At 45.9% G+C, this 15,061-nt stretch overlaps 1 protein-coding gene across 1 annotated transcript in view; it reads right to left on the reverse strand.

Moving 5' to 3' along the window:
* Nucleotides 1-15,061, reverse strand: part of TTN (titin) — a 315,644-nt gene that overhangs the window by 52,040 nt on the left and 248,543 nt on the right. The window contains exons 256-277 of the mRNA XM_045294579.1: nucleotides 12,094-15,060; nucleotides 11,450-11,770; nucleotides 11,066-11,350; nucleotides 10,665-10,964; nucleotides 9,847-10,149; nucleotides 9,144-9,419; nucleotides 8,740-9,039; nucleotides 8,352-8,654; nucleotides 7,772-8,071; nucleotides 6,982-7,269; nucleotides 6,332-6,628; nucleotides 5,941-6,243; nucleotides 5,537-5,842; nucleotides 3,844-4,131; nucleotides 3,456-3,746; nucleotides 3,078-3,365; nucleotides 2,339-2,926; nucleotides 2,151-2,255; nucleotides 1,515-1,712; nucleotides 1,126-1,422; nucleotides 431-1,018; nucleotides 36-338 (exon numbers count right to left, since the gene is read on the reverse strand). Coding sequence (XP_045150514.1) covers nucleotides 36-338; nucleotides 431-1,018; nucleotides 1,126-1,422; nucleotides 1,515-1,712; nucleotides 2,151-2,255; nucleotides 2,339-2,926; nucleotides 3,078-3,365; nucleotides 3,456-3,746; nucleotides 3,844-4,131; nucleotides 5,537-5,842; nucleotides 5,941-6,243; nucleotides 6,332-6,628; nucleotides 6,982-7,269; nucleotides 7,772-8,071; nucleotides 8,352-8,654; nucleotides 8,740-9,039; nucleotides 9,144-9,419; nucleotides 9,847-10,149; nucleotides 10,665-10,964; nucleotides 11,066-11,350; nucleotides 11,450-11,770; nucleotides 12,094-15,060 — 9,495 coding nt within the window. The remainder of the gene's footprint in view (nucleotides 1-35; nucleotides 339-430; nucleotides 1,019-1,125; nucleotides 1,423-1,514; nucleotides 1,713-2,150; nucleotides 2,256-2,338; nucleotides 2,927-3,077; nucleotides 3,366-3,455; nucleotides 3,747-3,843; nucleotides 4,132-5,536; nucleotides 5,843-5,940; nucleotides 6,244-6,331; nucleotides 6,629-6,981; nucleotides 7,270-7,771; nucleotides 8,072-8,351; nucleotides 8,655-8,739; nucleotides 9,040-9,143; nucleotides 9,420-9,846; nucleotides 10,150-10,664; nucleotides 10,965-11,065; nucleotides 11,351-11,449; nucleotides 11,771-12,093; nucleotide 15,061) is intronic.

The raw sequence follows: 15,061 nt of genomic DNA on the forward strand, positions 1-15,061 counted from the left end.
ACGGAAGGTGTGCGGAAGAAGATAAAAATACTAACATGCTACATCTTTTATGAGAACAGAATTTGAGGCATCACTGGGCGGACCAATCCCGGCTCTGTTTTCTGCGCTGACACGGAATTCATACGTGTTTCCTTCTTGCAGTCCTGTGACTTTGCATCTGAGGTCGGAAACGGGCGTCTTGGTGGCTCTCACCCATCGGGAGCTCTTCTTCTCCCTCCTTTCTAGGTGATATCCGGTGATCTCACTGCCGCCGTCATCAGTTGGCCGCCTCCAGCTGACTGTAGCAGAGCTCTTGGTGACATTTGATATCTCCGGTTTTCCGGGAGGGCCGGGGGGACCTGAAAAGGAAGCAAGTTGATGAGAAACTCACGCTTTCGGAAACTCTGCTGGCAAATGTGTGTGTATCCGTTCCCTCACGTGCTCTACATACCGAATCTGTCTACCACTTTGACAGGTTCCGACTCGACAGGCTCCCCTTTGCCATACTGGTTTACAGCCGAGACCCGGAATAGGTACTCATTTCCTTGGATCAGTTTGGTGGCCACGTGCCGGCAAGACTGAATGTCTTCGGCAACCACCGTCCACAGGAGTCGGCTGGTTTCTCTCTTTTCGAGAACGTAGGACTTAATTGGTGAGCCGCCATCTTCCACGGGGGGCGTCCACGTGAGTGTTGCTTTTTCTGAAGAAACGTTGCTGATTTCAATAGGACCTGGGGGGCCAGGTACATCGAGGACTGTTACCTTCACGTGTTCCTCCTTTGTACCGAAAGGATTGCAAGCGGTGATGGTGTATTCGCCAGCATCCTTCCTAGTGGCGTACTTGACAGTAAGCGTGGAAGATGTTGGGGTTGACGCGATCTTCACGATATCTGACGGTCTAAGGTCTTTTCCAGCCCTGGACCAACTTGATGTTGGGAGAGGTTTGCCCAGAATGCTGATGGCACTTAAAACAACAGTATCCTCTGCTTTCACCGTCAACCCGTCTTTTATTGTGGGATCAAGGACAATGGTTGGTGCCTCTGCAAAGAAAAAAAAAAGTTTTTGTTTTTTAATCAGAAAAGAAAAAGGAGGCTTGACAGCTATTTTTTATGTGCATGAAAAGTGAAAAAACAAAACCCAAACCTACCATATTCATCCTTGCAGATGATGGTGCCCGTACTTTCTGATGGAGCGCTGATCGCCCCTGCCGTATTCTTTGCTCTAATTCTGAATTCATATTTTCCACCCTCAATGAGGTCAGTGACAGTATAGGCACAGTCCGGGACGTTGACGTGGTTTGCTTTCATCCAAGACTTAGACGGTAGTTCCCGCTTCTCCACGATGTATCCAGTCAGCTTGTGACCACCGTCGTATTTGGGCTCTGTCCAAATGAGAGTCACTGAATTCCTTGTCACGTTAATAACTTCAGGTTTGCCAGGAGGATCTACAGCAGAAAAATAAAAGCAGTCAAACAAACACCAATGCTTGCTTCATGCAGAGCACACAGCTGGCTCGCTCCCTCCCGTGGTGACTTACCAATTGGATCAAGTGCCACGACCGGCTCTGAAGGCAGGCTCGGCTTGCCCACTCCCGCTAGGTTGATTGCCATTACCCGGAATTCATATTCAAGCCCTTCAGTTAATCCTGTCACTTTGAAGTCTTTCATTCGAATAGGAGTCTTGTTAGCTCTCTTCCACATGAGGCTGTTTCTTTCCTTGAACTCAATGTGATAGCCTAGGAGAGACCCAGCCATGTATCCATTTAGATACAAAGTATAAGTGCAGCATGATTTTAAGATACTGATGTTTTCATGCAGATACTATATATGTATATATCTATCTCTATCGCTACAAGTATGTGTGTGCTCGTGTGTGTGTATGTGAAAATCAGTTCTCACTGGCATATTCTATTTGGCTGCTCAGGCACAGCAACATATCTTTTTCCCCTCTTGGGATATGCATATTTAATGCACTATTGAAATGTTTAATTTGTAACAGCAGATATATCATTAGGGTGTTTCGAGTGAAATTAAGTCTCAGCCACCTAGCGGTTCTGAAAGGAAAACATTCACGCACATATAGGTCATGCTACAAATAAGGAGCACACCAGCAATTTGTTTTTAGTGAGAAATATTTGAGAGAAACTTAAACGCTCTAAGACCCAAGTAGATACCTGTAATTGGGGAGCCCCCTGTTTTCTTGGGGTCAGTCCAAGTGAGAGACACCGAATCGTGTCTGACATCCACGATATTGGGAGGTGGAGGAGCATCGGGTACATCTAGGAAAAAGTAGACAATACAAGATTTATAACAAGGACCTCCCTCCAAACCTGGCTCAGCTTTCTAACCCTGAGATACATACCAAATGGATGTTTTGCGACAATTGGCTCTGATTTCAGGCCCTCTCCTACGCCGTATTTATTTTCGGCACTGACCCGGAAGGTGTATTCCACACCCTCATGGAGTCTGGTTACTCTGAAAGTGGTCTTCTGGACGGCCGAGGCACACGTCACCCACTTGTTGTTTACGGAATCCCTCTTCTCCAGGATATAGTTGGTGATTTCGGAACCTCCGTCATCCTTTGGAGGACCCCACTTTAAGGTCATGGCTTCTGCTGTGACTTCTTCAAATCTGATGGGTCCAGTGGGGATACCAGGCTTGCCAACCACCCTTATAGCGATCGTGCCCTCCTTCGTCCCAGCAACATTCTTCAGGGTGATGGTGTATTTTCCAGCGTCGGATTTTTGGCAGTCATACACCACGAGAGTTGTATGCACGGCAGTTGACTCAACACTGACCCTTGTGTCAACAGCTAGAGGATCTTCCCCTTTCTTCCAGGATACCGATGGGGCGGGCTTGCCTTTTATAGGGATCTTAAGACGGAAGTTGCTGTTTTCTTTTGCCAAGTAGCACAAGTCAGGTAGATCTTTCAAATCTAGATCAGGAGCCACTAGAAAGCAGCAGAGATAAATTGTTATTTCCGAGACCAGGCAGCTGATCTTTTTTGAATCATGCTAGTTCTTAGAGTTTTTATTGTATATGTGTATGTATGCAAACCAGGGGGGAGAGCTTCAGAGGGGGCGCCCATGGGGAAGTCTTACCCACGTCATCCTTTGCCACAACGGTGATTTCACTGGGCGACCCTTCGCCGTTTTCATTCTCGGCACTCACTCTGAAGGTGTACTCTTTCCCCTCCGTCAGATCTTTGGTGGAGTACTGTAAGCCGATTGATTTCATAACTCGCTGCCACTTATTGTCTTCTGTTAGGAAATCGACCACATAGCCAGTGATTCGACTCCCGCCATCGCTGCGAGGCTTTTTCCAGGCGATGCTACAGGATGACTTGGTAACTGACGTCACTTTCAGGTCCACCACGGGCCCAGGGGTTTCTAAGCAAAGGAAAGGAAGACGTCTAAGCCTCAGATAACCAAAGTCAGATGTGATTTTAAAAGGGTCGGGTCGTAGGCCCATCTCCTCACCGGAAGCCTTGACAGCATCCCGGGTTTCTCCGGGGTCACCAATGCCGTATTCGTTCTCAGCAAACACTCTGAAGAAGTAGGATTTTCCCTCCTCCAAGTTAGATACCCTGAAGCTTGTTTTGGGGCACTCCGTCGTCACGGTCGACCAGGATTTTCTCTCTGCATCGCGTTTTTCTACCACATAGTTGATGATGGGGCTCCCGCCATCAATAATGGGAGGATCCCATGTCACATGGGCAGAATCTTTGGATACATCCTTGACAGTCACGTTGACGGGAGGCCCAGGAGTATCTGAACAGATAGTGCGCAAATCAGAAATGAATGTGTAAGAAGCACATGCGCTACATTAAAAGAACAAAAAAGTATGATTCTCTTCTCAAATACTTACCAAGCACTTTCACTACAATAGTGTATTCCTTTTTACCACAGCTGTTTTCCAGGGTCAAGATGTATTTTCCCGCATCATATTTGTTCACGTTTTCACAGCGCAAGAAAGTGTCAAAGTCCGTTGACTTGATATCTAGTCCAATCCTTTCTCTCAGATTGACATTGGGTTTGGACCAAGTTATCTTTGGAGGGGGACGCCCTCTCACTGGTACGTAGAGCCTCATGGTAACGCCAGCACGTAAGATGAGTGTTTTCCGCAATTCAGCATCAAGTTCTCCCTCAGGTGGAACTGTTTGATTTGGGGGTGAAGAAAATTAAAGTAATTAAAAAATGTAATGGTTAAATGTATTGCCAAGGACTGGCCTTACCGCTCCTACGCTGTTTTCTTTTCTGTAATTCATTTCTTGTTCTTTAAAAGGAATCCTAAATATAATCCTGAAAAGTTTTGTCATGAGCTCTTTCAGTATTACATATCCTTTGCTGATCTTTCTACTTTCCAGCAACCTCTCGGCTTAACCAAAGGAGGTTCTATCCCCTTCTTCTCACAAGCTTTCCACACTCTATGTTTTTAAAAAAATGTAGGGGCTTGAATCTTGGGTCTAGTCTGTTCTTGCTTTTCTTTTCCGTATCCAGTGAAAGACTTCTGTCATGCACTCTGCCTTGCTTTCATTGTAGAAAGAAGACTACATCCAGGCTGAAATATAATACCAAGTACTTAAAAATACAGGGGGGAAGGGGGAGCAGAGAGTAAGTGAATATAATAAATTGCAAGAAGGACAATTAAAATGGAGAGCAGCAGCTTGAACAAGAAATTAAAAAAACCCTAGGAATGGCAAATAGTTTTCTGAGTTAAAAAAAAATTTCCTTGTTTTAGCTTTTAATATTTTCTGCTTTCATTGTGATTGAGGTTTTTCCTCTATTTTGTCTCGAGGTGGTGGTTTTTGTCTGTCTCTTGTTTGTGTTTTATAGGACTCTCTGTGTATGAAATCCAGGATTGGTAAAGCTATAGCGACAATATGGATTAATAATTACCCAGAGTCAGGGCAAGGGATGTTGGGGGTGTGGAACTAACAACCCTGAGTATGAGAGAGAAGAAAACGTTCTGAAATTGATTACGGTGATGATTTGCACAACTCTCTTAATATGCTTGAACTATTAAATTGTATGATCTGTGAATTATATGCCAATAAAATTATTTTTAAAATCTCTTTACTCCAGAGGTGGCTGGGAGGCATGGTGGGTACACCTTGGGCTGCTACCCTTCGGTCAGCAATTCAAAGCCACCAGCCACTCCAGGGAGCATGATGGCCCTTTCTAGTCCCATAAAAGTGAGTCACAGAAACTCACAGGCAGTTCTACCCAGTCCTGCAATCAACAGTGACTTGATGGTAGTGAGTTTGGATTTTGGGTTTATTTTCAGAAGGACACTCCTAAACTTCCTATTTTTCAAAGTCCTGGAATTCTCACCCATGTATGAATAACTTTTCAGTAGCCACAAAGCATTTTGTATTATAGTGGGTCTTTTACGCGATACCATAAAGGACCACCCCAGTTCTCCTAAAATGTACTCCTGGAATTACCAGCCTTAAAGCTTATAAATACATACACCTCCCTTAGGAAATTCTATTCTCTCTTCTACGACAGGACAGGTGAAAAGAAACAAAACTTTCCCATTTATATTTGGCAATACTTACTTAAGATGTCCTTGGGATAGTGTCTATCCGGCACGTCACTCGGGTCGCTGTAACCAATCTTGTTAACGGCGTACACGCGGAACTGATATTGTGTGTCTTCCATGAGACCAGTCACCTCAAAGCGGGTTTTCTGTAGCTTCTGCGGTAAATTGCACCTCACCCAGTTGTCAGAGTCAGCCCGTTTTACTTCCACAAGGTAACCAATGATAGGGCTACCTCCATCGTAGGCTGGCTTGCTCCAGGAGAGGCTCACGGAGCTACGGGTTGTGTCGTACACCTTAGGGAAAGCCGGCGGGCCAGGAGGATCTGAGGACAGAGCACGAGACATTTTTCATGACCACCTTATTCTAGGCCGGTCAGTGCGGATTCCACACAGGATATGACACTCCCCGACAGAAACTTACACTGAGGATCACGAGCGTAAGCAGCTTTGGAGGCATCGCTGGGTTTGCCTGGTCCAGCTTTATTTATCGCTGTGACCCGGAACTCGTACTCGGTGCCTTCCTGGAGACCTGTTGCTTTCACCGTTCTTTCAATGACGGGTTTCCGGTTGACCTTAGTCCAGTTAAGGGCCTGGGTTTCCCGCTTTTCAAGCAAATAGCCAGTGATCGGCGAGCCCCCGTCGTCGGCGGGTGGCTTCCAGCTCACTGTCATATGGTCTTTGGTGATGTTGCTGATAACGGGAGGATCACAGCGTCCAGGCGGGTCTGCAGAGAATGACCGAGAAGTTAACGTCTCATTCTTAAGGATCGTATTTAAAGCGTCAAAGGAAAAACCACAGGAAAGTCTCCCTACCGAATGGGTTTTTAGCAATGGCAGGTTCAGTTAAGATGGGATCGCCCACACCGTATTTGTTTTCAGCACAAATTCGGAACTGATATTCATGGCCCTCTATGAGTTTCTCCACAGTGCAGCTGGTGATGGGCACAGTCGCAGAGACTTGTGCCCAGTTTGGCCTGCTGGTTTCACGTTTGTCAACAATATAGTTGGTGATTTCTGAGCCTCCATCTTCAAGAGGAGGTTCCCAGGAAAGCATCGCACGATCCGAGTACATTCTGTTGATTTTAACAGATGCGGGAGGACCTGGTTTATCTGAAAGAAAATGAAAGGAAAGTGGGATCTTGTGCTGACAGACAGAGTGGGGACAGAATGAAGAGTGGTGTTCTGGAGTGCTGGGCTTTTGTCCTAATATTGCCTTCACCAATGGCCTCAGGAATCACTTTTACAGAATCTTAGCATCTTCCTAGTAGGTAACACGAGTGTAAGTTCACTAATGCTCTCGTTAGCTCAACGGAGCTATTGTTCTGTGCTAAATCATTCTGTGATTAGAGAAGATCCATTGGGACTCTTTGGGATACCTATCTTTTTTCACCTATTATCTTCTAAGTCCTACTTATATGCCATTAACCCAAGTAAACTGGATTTTCAGGAAGTGCTGTAGTTACCTAATACTTTAAGCTTAATAGTGGCTGATTTGGATCCGCTGGCGTTCTCAGCAGTAATGGTGTAGTCTCCCGAGTCCTTTCGCTTCACGCTGAACAGCTCCAGAGTACACAGGTTGCGCTTCATGGCCATCTTTATGCCTTCTGCTGGTGTTATCGGCGTACTATCTTTCTTCCAAGACACCGTTGGCATTGGTTTACCAAACACAGTAGCATCCAGGCAGACATTCGTCCCAGCTTTCACAGTCAGCAAAGCCTTCATAGCCACACTCAGTTCTATCCTGGGCGGAACTGGAAAGCAGTGAAAAGGATGGAGTATAAGCAAAGCTAGATTTTATTATATAGTTCTTGTTTACAACAGTAGAAAAGGACTACTGTGTTCTCTGTCTCTCAAGAATGGGATTTTGAAACATTTGCGCACTGATTGTAGAAGAATACATAAAAGAAGTTTATTGTAAAAAGGAAAAAAAGATAAAGATAGGGTGCAATTCTGTTATCTTTACATTTCCACGATTGTCACATTGGTGCATTTCGTTGTAGGCTTTCAGTGTGTGTCTGTGTGTGTGCGCGTGCAAGATTATACGGTCCACACAGTTTTGTGTCCCACTCTTTAATTTAACATGTTGTTAAATTCTCCATCGTCATCATGCCTAGTGCCTTCATAATTTTTAAAAATTATTTCATTTGTCCTTTTTTCAATAGATGAAGATTGAGGGTTTTTAAATTACCATTATGAAAAGTGAATGGCTAGAGGGACATGCATTACTGCCTAGAGCATCCAATAGAATCTTACCATTCTCTGCGAGGATGGTCACTGGATCGGAAGGTTCAGAAGGCTGGCTGATATTTACTGCAGTCCTGGCAATTGCTTGGAATTGATACTGGGCATTCTCCTCTAAGCCAGTTGCTGTGTACTCTTCCTGGGGAATCTGATGGGGTGTAGTATTGCATCGTACCCACTTATCACCAGGAAGTTTGCAAGCTTCTACGAAGTAGCCAATGATTTTGCTGCCTCCATCGTGCTTGGGACGGGCCCAGATGAGAGATGCAGAACTCTTAGAAACATCAATAACTTCTGGTTTCCCAGGAGGATCTAAAACCAAAAGAGACAGTCATAGCATTGCTCTCAGGAGACATTTTACAACATCCATATTTCACATAACTGCCCCTGTCAAAAGCTGCGTGGGATGACAGTCATCCCATTTGAATAGTCATCCAACCCATATGTATTTTTGACTGCTTTCTACAGAATGATGTTAGTACATTTTCATGGTAAGAGACAATGGATATATCCCTAAATGGAAGTCGTATGTTGCAGAGACTCCAAAATGTAAATGTGTCCCCTACCACACTCAAAAGAAAACAAAACTTACCAATGGGCATTCTTGCTGTGACATACTCTGTTGGTTTGCTGGGCGGGCTGGATCCAGCTTTGTTCAGGGCATAGATCCTGAAGGAATACTCAAGACCCTCAACAAGGCCAGCGCAAGGATATTCAGTTGACCGGACCAGGGTATCATTCGCTTTCACCCAGAGCAAACTGTTCCTTTCCTTGCGTTCGATCAGGTAGCCAGTAATGGGACTGCCTCCATCACTGTCTGGTCTGTCCCATTTCACAAAGATGCAGTCTTTGTTGACTTTGGTGACTCGAGCATTCTTGGGTTCACTAGGAACATCTGGAGATGGAGACAGTTTGAGATGTGAGCCCCTAGCTTAGCAGACTAGAGAGAAAGCATTTCTGCTTCCCTAAAAGAAACATACCAAATGGGAACTTGGCAAGCATCTTTGGTGATGGGAGAGGCTCTGAAATGCCAAACCGATTCTCAGCACGGACCCGGAAGATATACTCCTGGCCTGGAATCAGCTTCCCAACTCTGCAGGAAGTCTTCGTGACAGAAGCCAGCGCGGTGACCCAGTCGCCTCGGCTTACATCACACTTCTCCACTATGTAATTGGTGATGTTACTGCCTCCATCCTCCAGAGGGATGTGCCATGACAGGGAGCATGCGTCGGCGTCTATATCAGTAATGTCAAACGGAGGCTGTGGGGGCCCAGGAGCATCTGCATGGCACAAGAGGACAGGAAGATGAGAGCCGGGATTTGAAAGGAAAAAGGGGTTTCTGAGCTGCGTGCTTCGATGGCCATTTGCCTCATGTTTAACTCACCCATGACCGTCACTTTGATTCTCTGGGTGTCTGACCCAGAACTGTTCTCTGCAGTGAGGTTGTAGTAACCACTGTCCTTCCTGGAAACATCTTTCATGATGAGAATCGAAGAACTGTCAGCTTTGTGCACCGCCAGGTGGCTGGATGTGACGACCTCATCCTCTCCTTTCTTCCATTTGCAGATTGGATGAGGCTTTCCATACACATGGGCTTCGATTCGGAGTTTCTTCCCAGCTTTAATAGTAACTTGTTCGGGCATAAGGATCTTTGGTGGCACTAAAAGCAAAATGGAAAAAAAAAAAAAAAAAGAAACCCATTTACTTGGTGTGTGTGTGTGTGTGCATGCGTTTTCCCCTGGTGTGTGTATAGGGAGGTCTTACATTAGTGCTTTGAAATGAAATTTTACACAATTGACATTTTCTAAAAAAAAAAAAAAAAAAAAAGAATGAAATAGAAAATGTCCTGGTGCAAAGCACACATACGTTTCAAGAACCTTTAGTCTTATTTGTATGTGTGTGCATGTAATGTGTCATGGTGTAAAGTCTATTTGCCGGGCATTTGGGGCCCAACTGTTTGGAAACCACTGTTCTGCAAACATTAACGGAACCTTTCTAGATTCCTCAGGGCGAAAGGTCTACCTATCAAAAGAAAATCCTAACAAACTTGGCTCACTCGATTAAAAAGCAGTGCCAGGTGTACTTACACAGTTGTTCTTTGGCTTCATACACTCCTTCAGCTTCTCTCGGCAAGCTGACGCCAACAGCATTTCTGGCCGCCACTCTAAATTTATACTTCTTGCCTTCCTTCAGGCCAGTGACGACGAGGCTGAGATCTTTTACCACGGAGTACTCTGTCCAGCGGTCGGCAGGCTGGTCCTCTTCTCTGTAGCTGATGATGTAGCCATCGATTTTGGCACCTCCGTCACGCAGGGGAGGTAACCAAGCTAGGGTAGCGCTGTTCTTTGTCATTTCAGTGACTTCTAGTTTCCTTGGGGGGTCCGGCTCGCCTAGAAGAAACAAGAGGTTTAGAAAACTGTTCCGGTCATCGAATCAGAGTCCTCCGTTACTGTGCATTCATGGGTAGATGCCATTTCCCGCCAAGTAGATAGAACTTGTAGTTGGGTGTGGAGCTGAATGTAAAAAATTCATGATGAGGCCGATCAAAGTGCACAAATTAGGTACTTATTGCGCGTTTGGGGTTTCTACAAATGAGAGCCCTTTTCACAATGGGTTAAAATGCCTTAGGTCAGTGGTTCTCAACCTGTAGGTTGCGACCCCTTTGGGGGTCGAACGACCCTTTCACGGGGATCGCCCGATTCATAACAGTAGCAAAATGACAGTGATGAAGTAGCAATGAAAATAATGTTATGGTTGGGGAGGGGTCACTACCACACGAGGAACTGTATTCAAGGGCCGCAGCATTAGGAAGGTTTGAGCACCACGGCGTTAGGGATTTTGAGTTTGCTAAAGTAGGGGAGGCGGGCAGCTGGAGTTAGAGAGAGAAAGCAAGGGACTTACTTACTTAGAGGATCTGAGGCAAGCACCGGTTTGGGGATGTCCGTAGGAACACCGGGGCCATACTCATTGACCGCAGTGACCCTGAAGAAGTACTCGTTCCCAGCAACAAGATTGGTCACTTGGAAGCTCGTTTTCTTAACTTCTGAGGTGACCATTGACCACGTCTTTCTTTCCGCTTCACGCTTCTCCATGATGTAGTGTGTTACTTGGCTCCCCCCGTCATTCTCTGGCGGGCCCCAGGAAACATGGCATGATGTTTTTGTGACATCCGAAGTTTTCAAATCAGTCACAGGTCCGGGAGTATCTACAAAGAACCACAGAGTCAGAGACCCCCGTCTTCTCGGCAGCTTATGAACAGATGCGTTGGTGAAGTGGGAGGAAGGAACATTGATTTCAGGAACCTACCTAGAACTCTGACATTTACAAATACGGCCTTTTCGCCCGCCAGGTTCACCAGTGTCAAGGAGTATTTTCCTGAGTCGTCACGCGTAGAATTGGGGATGACAAGGAAGGCCATGGTGTCCACCAGATCAACTTGGCCTTTTCGGACCACATTATCAATACCCACTCTTCTCCAAGTGACTCTCGGGGCTGGTCTCCCCCTGACTATGGCAAACAGTCGGATAGGGCAGCCCGCTCTCACTGTGACCAGCTTCCTCATGCTGGCATCCAAATCGATCTCCGGAGGTTCTGCAAATGACAGGGGGGCCATTAGCTGGTCCTTCCAACTGTGGGGAACTCAGGGGAAAAGCAAAGTACGACTGGATCAAGAGCCAGGTAGGGCCTCACCTAGGATTTCTTTAGGTTTCAAAGCTTCCTTTAGTTCTGCAGGGCGCCCGATGCCAACTTGGTTTTGAGCACAAACTCTGAACTCGTATTCCTGATTTTCATCCAAACTGGTAACCGTGAATTCCATGCGAACCAGCTGTGCCGCAGCGTTACACCTTTTCCAGCCTTCATCCGGGGACGCGTCTGCTATTTTCAGTCTCATTTCCACAACATAGCCAATTATCGGAGCTCCGCCATCATAGACTGGTTTCCCCCACCCAAGAGTGATGGACGTTTTGGTTGTGTCAACCACTCTGAAATTGGTTGGTGGACCAGGTGGTTCTGAAAATGATAAGAGTAAATTTACACATAGTTAACTCTTACTCATGAGACTTGAGTGTGGAACTTTATAGAGTTCACTATTATTAGAGGGGAGATAGTTCACTTTCTCAGTTATCGAGCACGCTCTGTTTACCTTTTAATAGGATTTAAATCTACCATTTTCCCTTTTGGGTGACTTGGTCTTTAAAAACTATATATTGGCTACATTAAAGTTTTGAAACTATGGGCTTAGCTCTTATTCTTCTAATCCCTATGTGGTTGAGATTCAGAGTTGGTTTCCTATCAGAAAACCCAAACAAGCAAACAAACGGAGAACATCATACCTATTGGGTCTTTGGCCACCACTGGTCTTGATGGCAGACTCGGTTCTCCAATTCCAATTTCATTTTCTGCTTTGACACGGAACTGATACTCGTGACCCGGGAGGAGATTCGGGACTTTTAACCGTCTCTCAGGGATTGCACTCTTATTGACCGGGACCCATCGTACTGCATGTCTCTCCTTTTTCTCCAGGTAGTATCCTGTGATGGACTTCCCACCGTCATATTCTGGTGCATTCCACACCACAGTCATCTCTTCTTTGCTGACTTTAGTAACTTCTGGGGGATCGGGACGACCCGGCCTATCAAACTTGGTCTTTGCGATGACTGGTTTACTTTCTGTTGGAGGCCCGGTGCCTATTTTATTTTCTGCACGGACTCTGAAAATGTACTCATTTCCTTCTATGAGACGTGTTACTGTCGCACTAGGTGTTAAGACAGAAGCAGAATAGGTAGACCACACCATTCGCTTGCTCTCACATTTTTCTAGAATGTAATTTTGGATTTCACAGCCACCGTCATCCTCAGGTGGGTCCCAGTGAATCGTACAGCGGTCACTGGACACATTTGTAATTTTCAGATTTCTTACAGGACCAGGCTTGTCTAAAACATTGACAGTGGCGTAGGCCACGAAACTGCCAGCTGTGTTAGTGGCTGTAATCACGTATTTACCACCATCGCTTCGCTTTGCTTTGGTAAGCGAAAATTTAGATGTTTCAGCACTGGTGTCAATCTTGACTCTTGGTGATCTTGTTAGGTCTTCAGCATCTTTGTCCTTGGTCCAGGAAACTTCTGGAAATGGTTTGCCTCTTACTCCGGCCTCAAGTCTAATGGTGTCCCCTGCTTTGACAGTTAGCACGCCACTTAATTTCAGCTCCAGTACTGGTTTCTGTAAGTCTTCCTTCACCACAACTTCCTCTGTCCTTACCCAGTCACTTTCACCGCCTTCATTCTTTGTTTGCACCCGGAACTCATAAATCTGGTTTTCAACACATTTGTCAACCATGTAGTGGGTTTCTTTAATGCTCCCTTTATGCACTCTTTCCCAGTCAGGGGAGCCCTTTAGCCTTCTTTCAACATGATAGGACAGATTTGGGCTGCCGCCATCGTAATCTGGCCGCCGCCACTTGAGGTAGACAAATGTCTTTCCTTTATCTGCAATATGAAGGTTTTCAGGCTCACCTGGCCTATCAATAGGATTAATCGCCAGAATTGGGGTTTTTGTTTCAATGGTTGGACCAACACCTACTTTGTTCTCTGCGCAAACCCTGAAATAGTATTCATTGTTGGCTAAAAGGTTGGCCTTGATGAGTCGCTTAGTGGCATCCGAAGAGACAATTGACCAGCCTTTCTGGTTTGGTTTGCGATACTCCACGATGAAATTTGTTATTTCCGAGCCACCGTTATCTAGTGGGTTCTCCCAGGAAATTGTACAGTTCTCTTTGGTTATATTGCTGACCTTCAAATTCTGGCAAGGCCCAGGTCTATCAAGGACGTTGACAATGGCTGAGCCTTGAGCATGCCCACTGCTGTTCTTAGCTGCAATGATGTATTTGCCATGGTCAGTTCTAACAGCTTCTTTGATTTGCAACTCCACACGAGGGAGATCTTGGATCAGATCAACCCGCTTGTCTCGAACCAATACTTTGCCTTCCTTAGACCAAGTTATATCTGGTTCCGGTCTGCCTTTGACTCGAGCGAGGATGCGAATAGTTTGGCCAACTCTAACAGTAATAACATCACGACAGGTAACATCAAGTTCTACCTCTGGAGGGTGAAGGATGTCTTTTGCAATCACAGATTCTGCTAGTTCTCTCGGCTCTCCTTCTCCCACAATATTCGCCGCCTTTATACGGAATCTGTACTCATTTCCTTCAATTAGTCCCGGTACCCTGAAGGCACACTGCCTAATGAGCTCATCTTTGTTAATTCTGTCCCATTGTGCTGTGCCAGGTTTCTGACATTCCACTACATATCCTAGAATGGGGCTGCCACCATCGCTGAGCGGCTTTGTCCACACCAAGTCAGCAGTCTCTTTGGTCTTGTCCTTCAGTTTTGGATTAATAGGTGGTCCAGGTGGTTTGATGGGCCGACAAGCTTTGATCGGGTCAGAACTTGGGGATGGATTGCTTAACCCTGCAAGGTTTTCAGCAAGAACTCGAAACTCGTACGTGTTCCCTTCATAGAGTCCGGTCACTCTAAACTTCAGGTCGCTTATAGGTGTTTTGTTAACCCTCACCCACTTGCCAGTTATTTCTCGACGTTCCACGTAGTAACCGGTGATCGGGCTGCCCCCATCAGATTTTGGCAGGGTCCAAGACACGGTTGCAGCATTTTCAGTAATGTCAGTAACCACTGGTTTTCCAGGAGGAGATGGAGGATTAAATTTATGTTTAGCCACCGTCGGTGTGGAGTCAAGGGGAGGACCGACACCCATCTTATTCTCTGCTCTCACTCGGAAAACGTATTCACAGCCCTTTTGCAGATGTGGGACTTTCAGCTTTGTCTTGCTGCTTGCCGCAGAGACCATACCCCACGTGTCTTTCTTGGTATCTTGCTTCTCAACAATATAGTTGATCACCGGGCTTCCTCCATCATCCTTAGGTGGTTGCCATGAAATGGTCATGTGTTCAGGGGTAACTTCCAGGATATTAATAGGACCTGTGGGTGGACCAGGAACATCAAGGACTGTGAGATGCACAGCTACTGTTTTGCTGCCAGCTGCATTGGAAGCAGTTATTTGATATTCCCCGGTGTCTTTCCTTAAGCAGTTCTTAATGGTGAGCACCGATGAGTATTTGTCAGTTTCCACTGTGTAGTGTTCATTGGTTGTGATTTCAGTCCCATCGCTTGTCCACTTGGCAGTAGGAACAGGCACACCTCTAATAATGGCAGGGAATCTGGCTGCAGTTCCAGCTTTCACCACAAGGCCCTCGATTAATTTCACATCCAGTTCCACGGATGGAGGCAC

This window comes from Echinops telfairi, unplaced genomic scaffold (genome assembly GCF_000313985.2).
Source record: "Echinops telfairi isolate 266 unplaced genomic scaffold, ASM31398v2 ScPeMD7_3;HRSCAF=10, whole genome shotgun sequence".
NCBI lineage: Eukaryota > Metazoa > Chordata > Mammalia > Afrosoricida > Tenrecidae > Echinops > Echinops telfairi.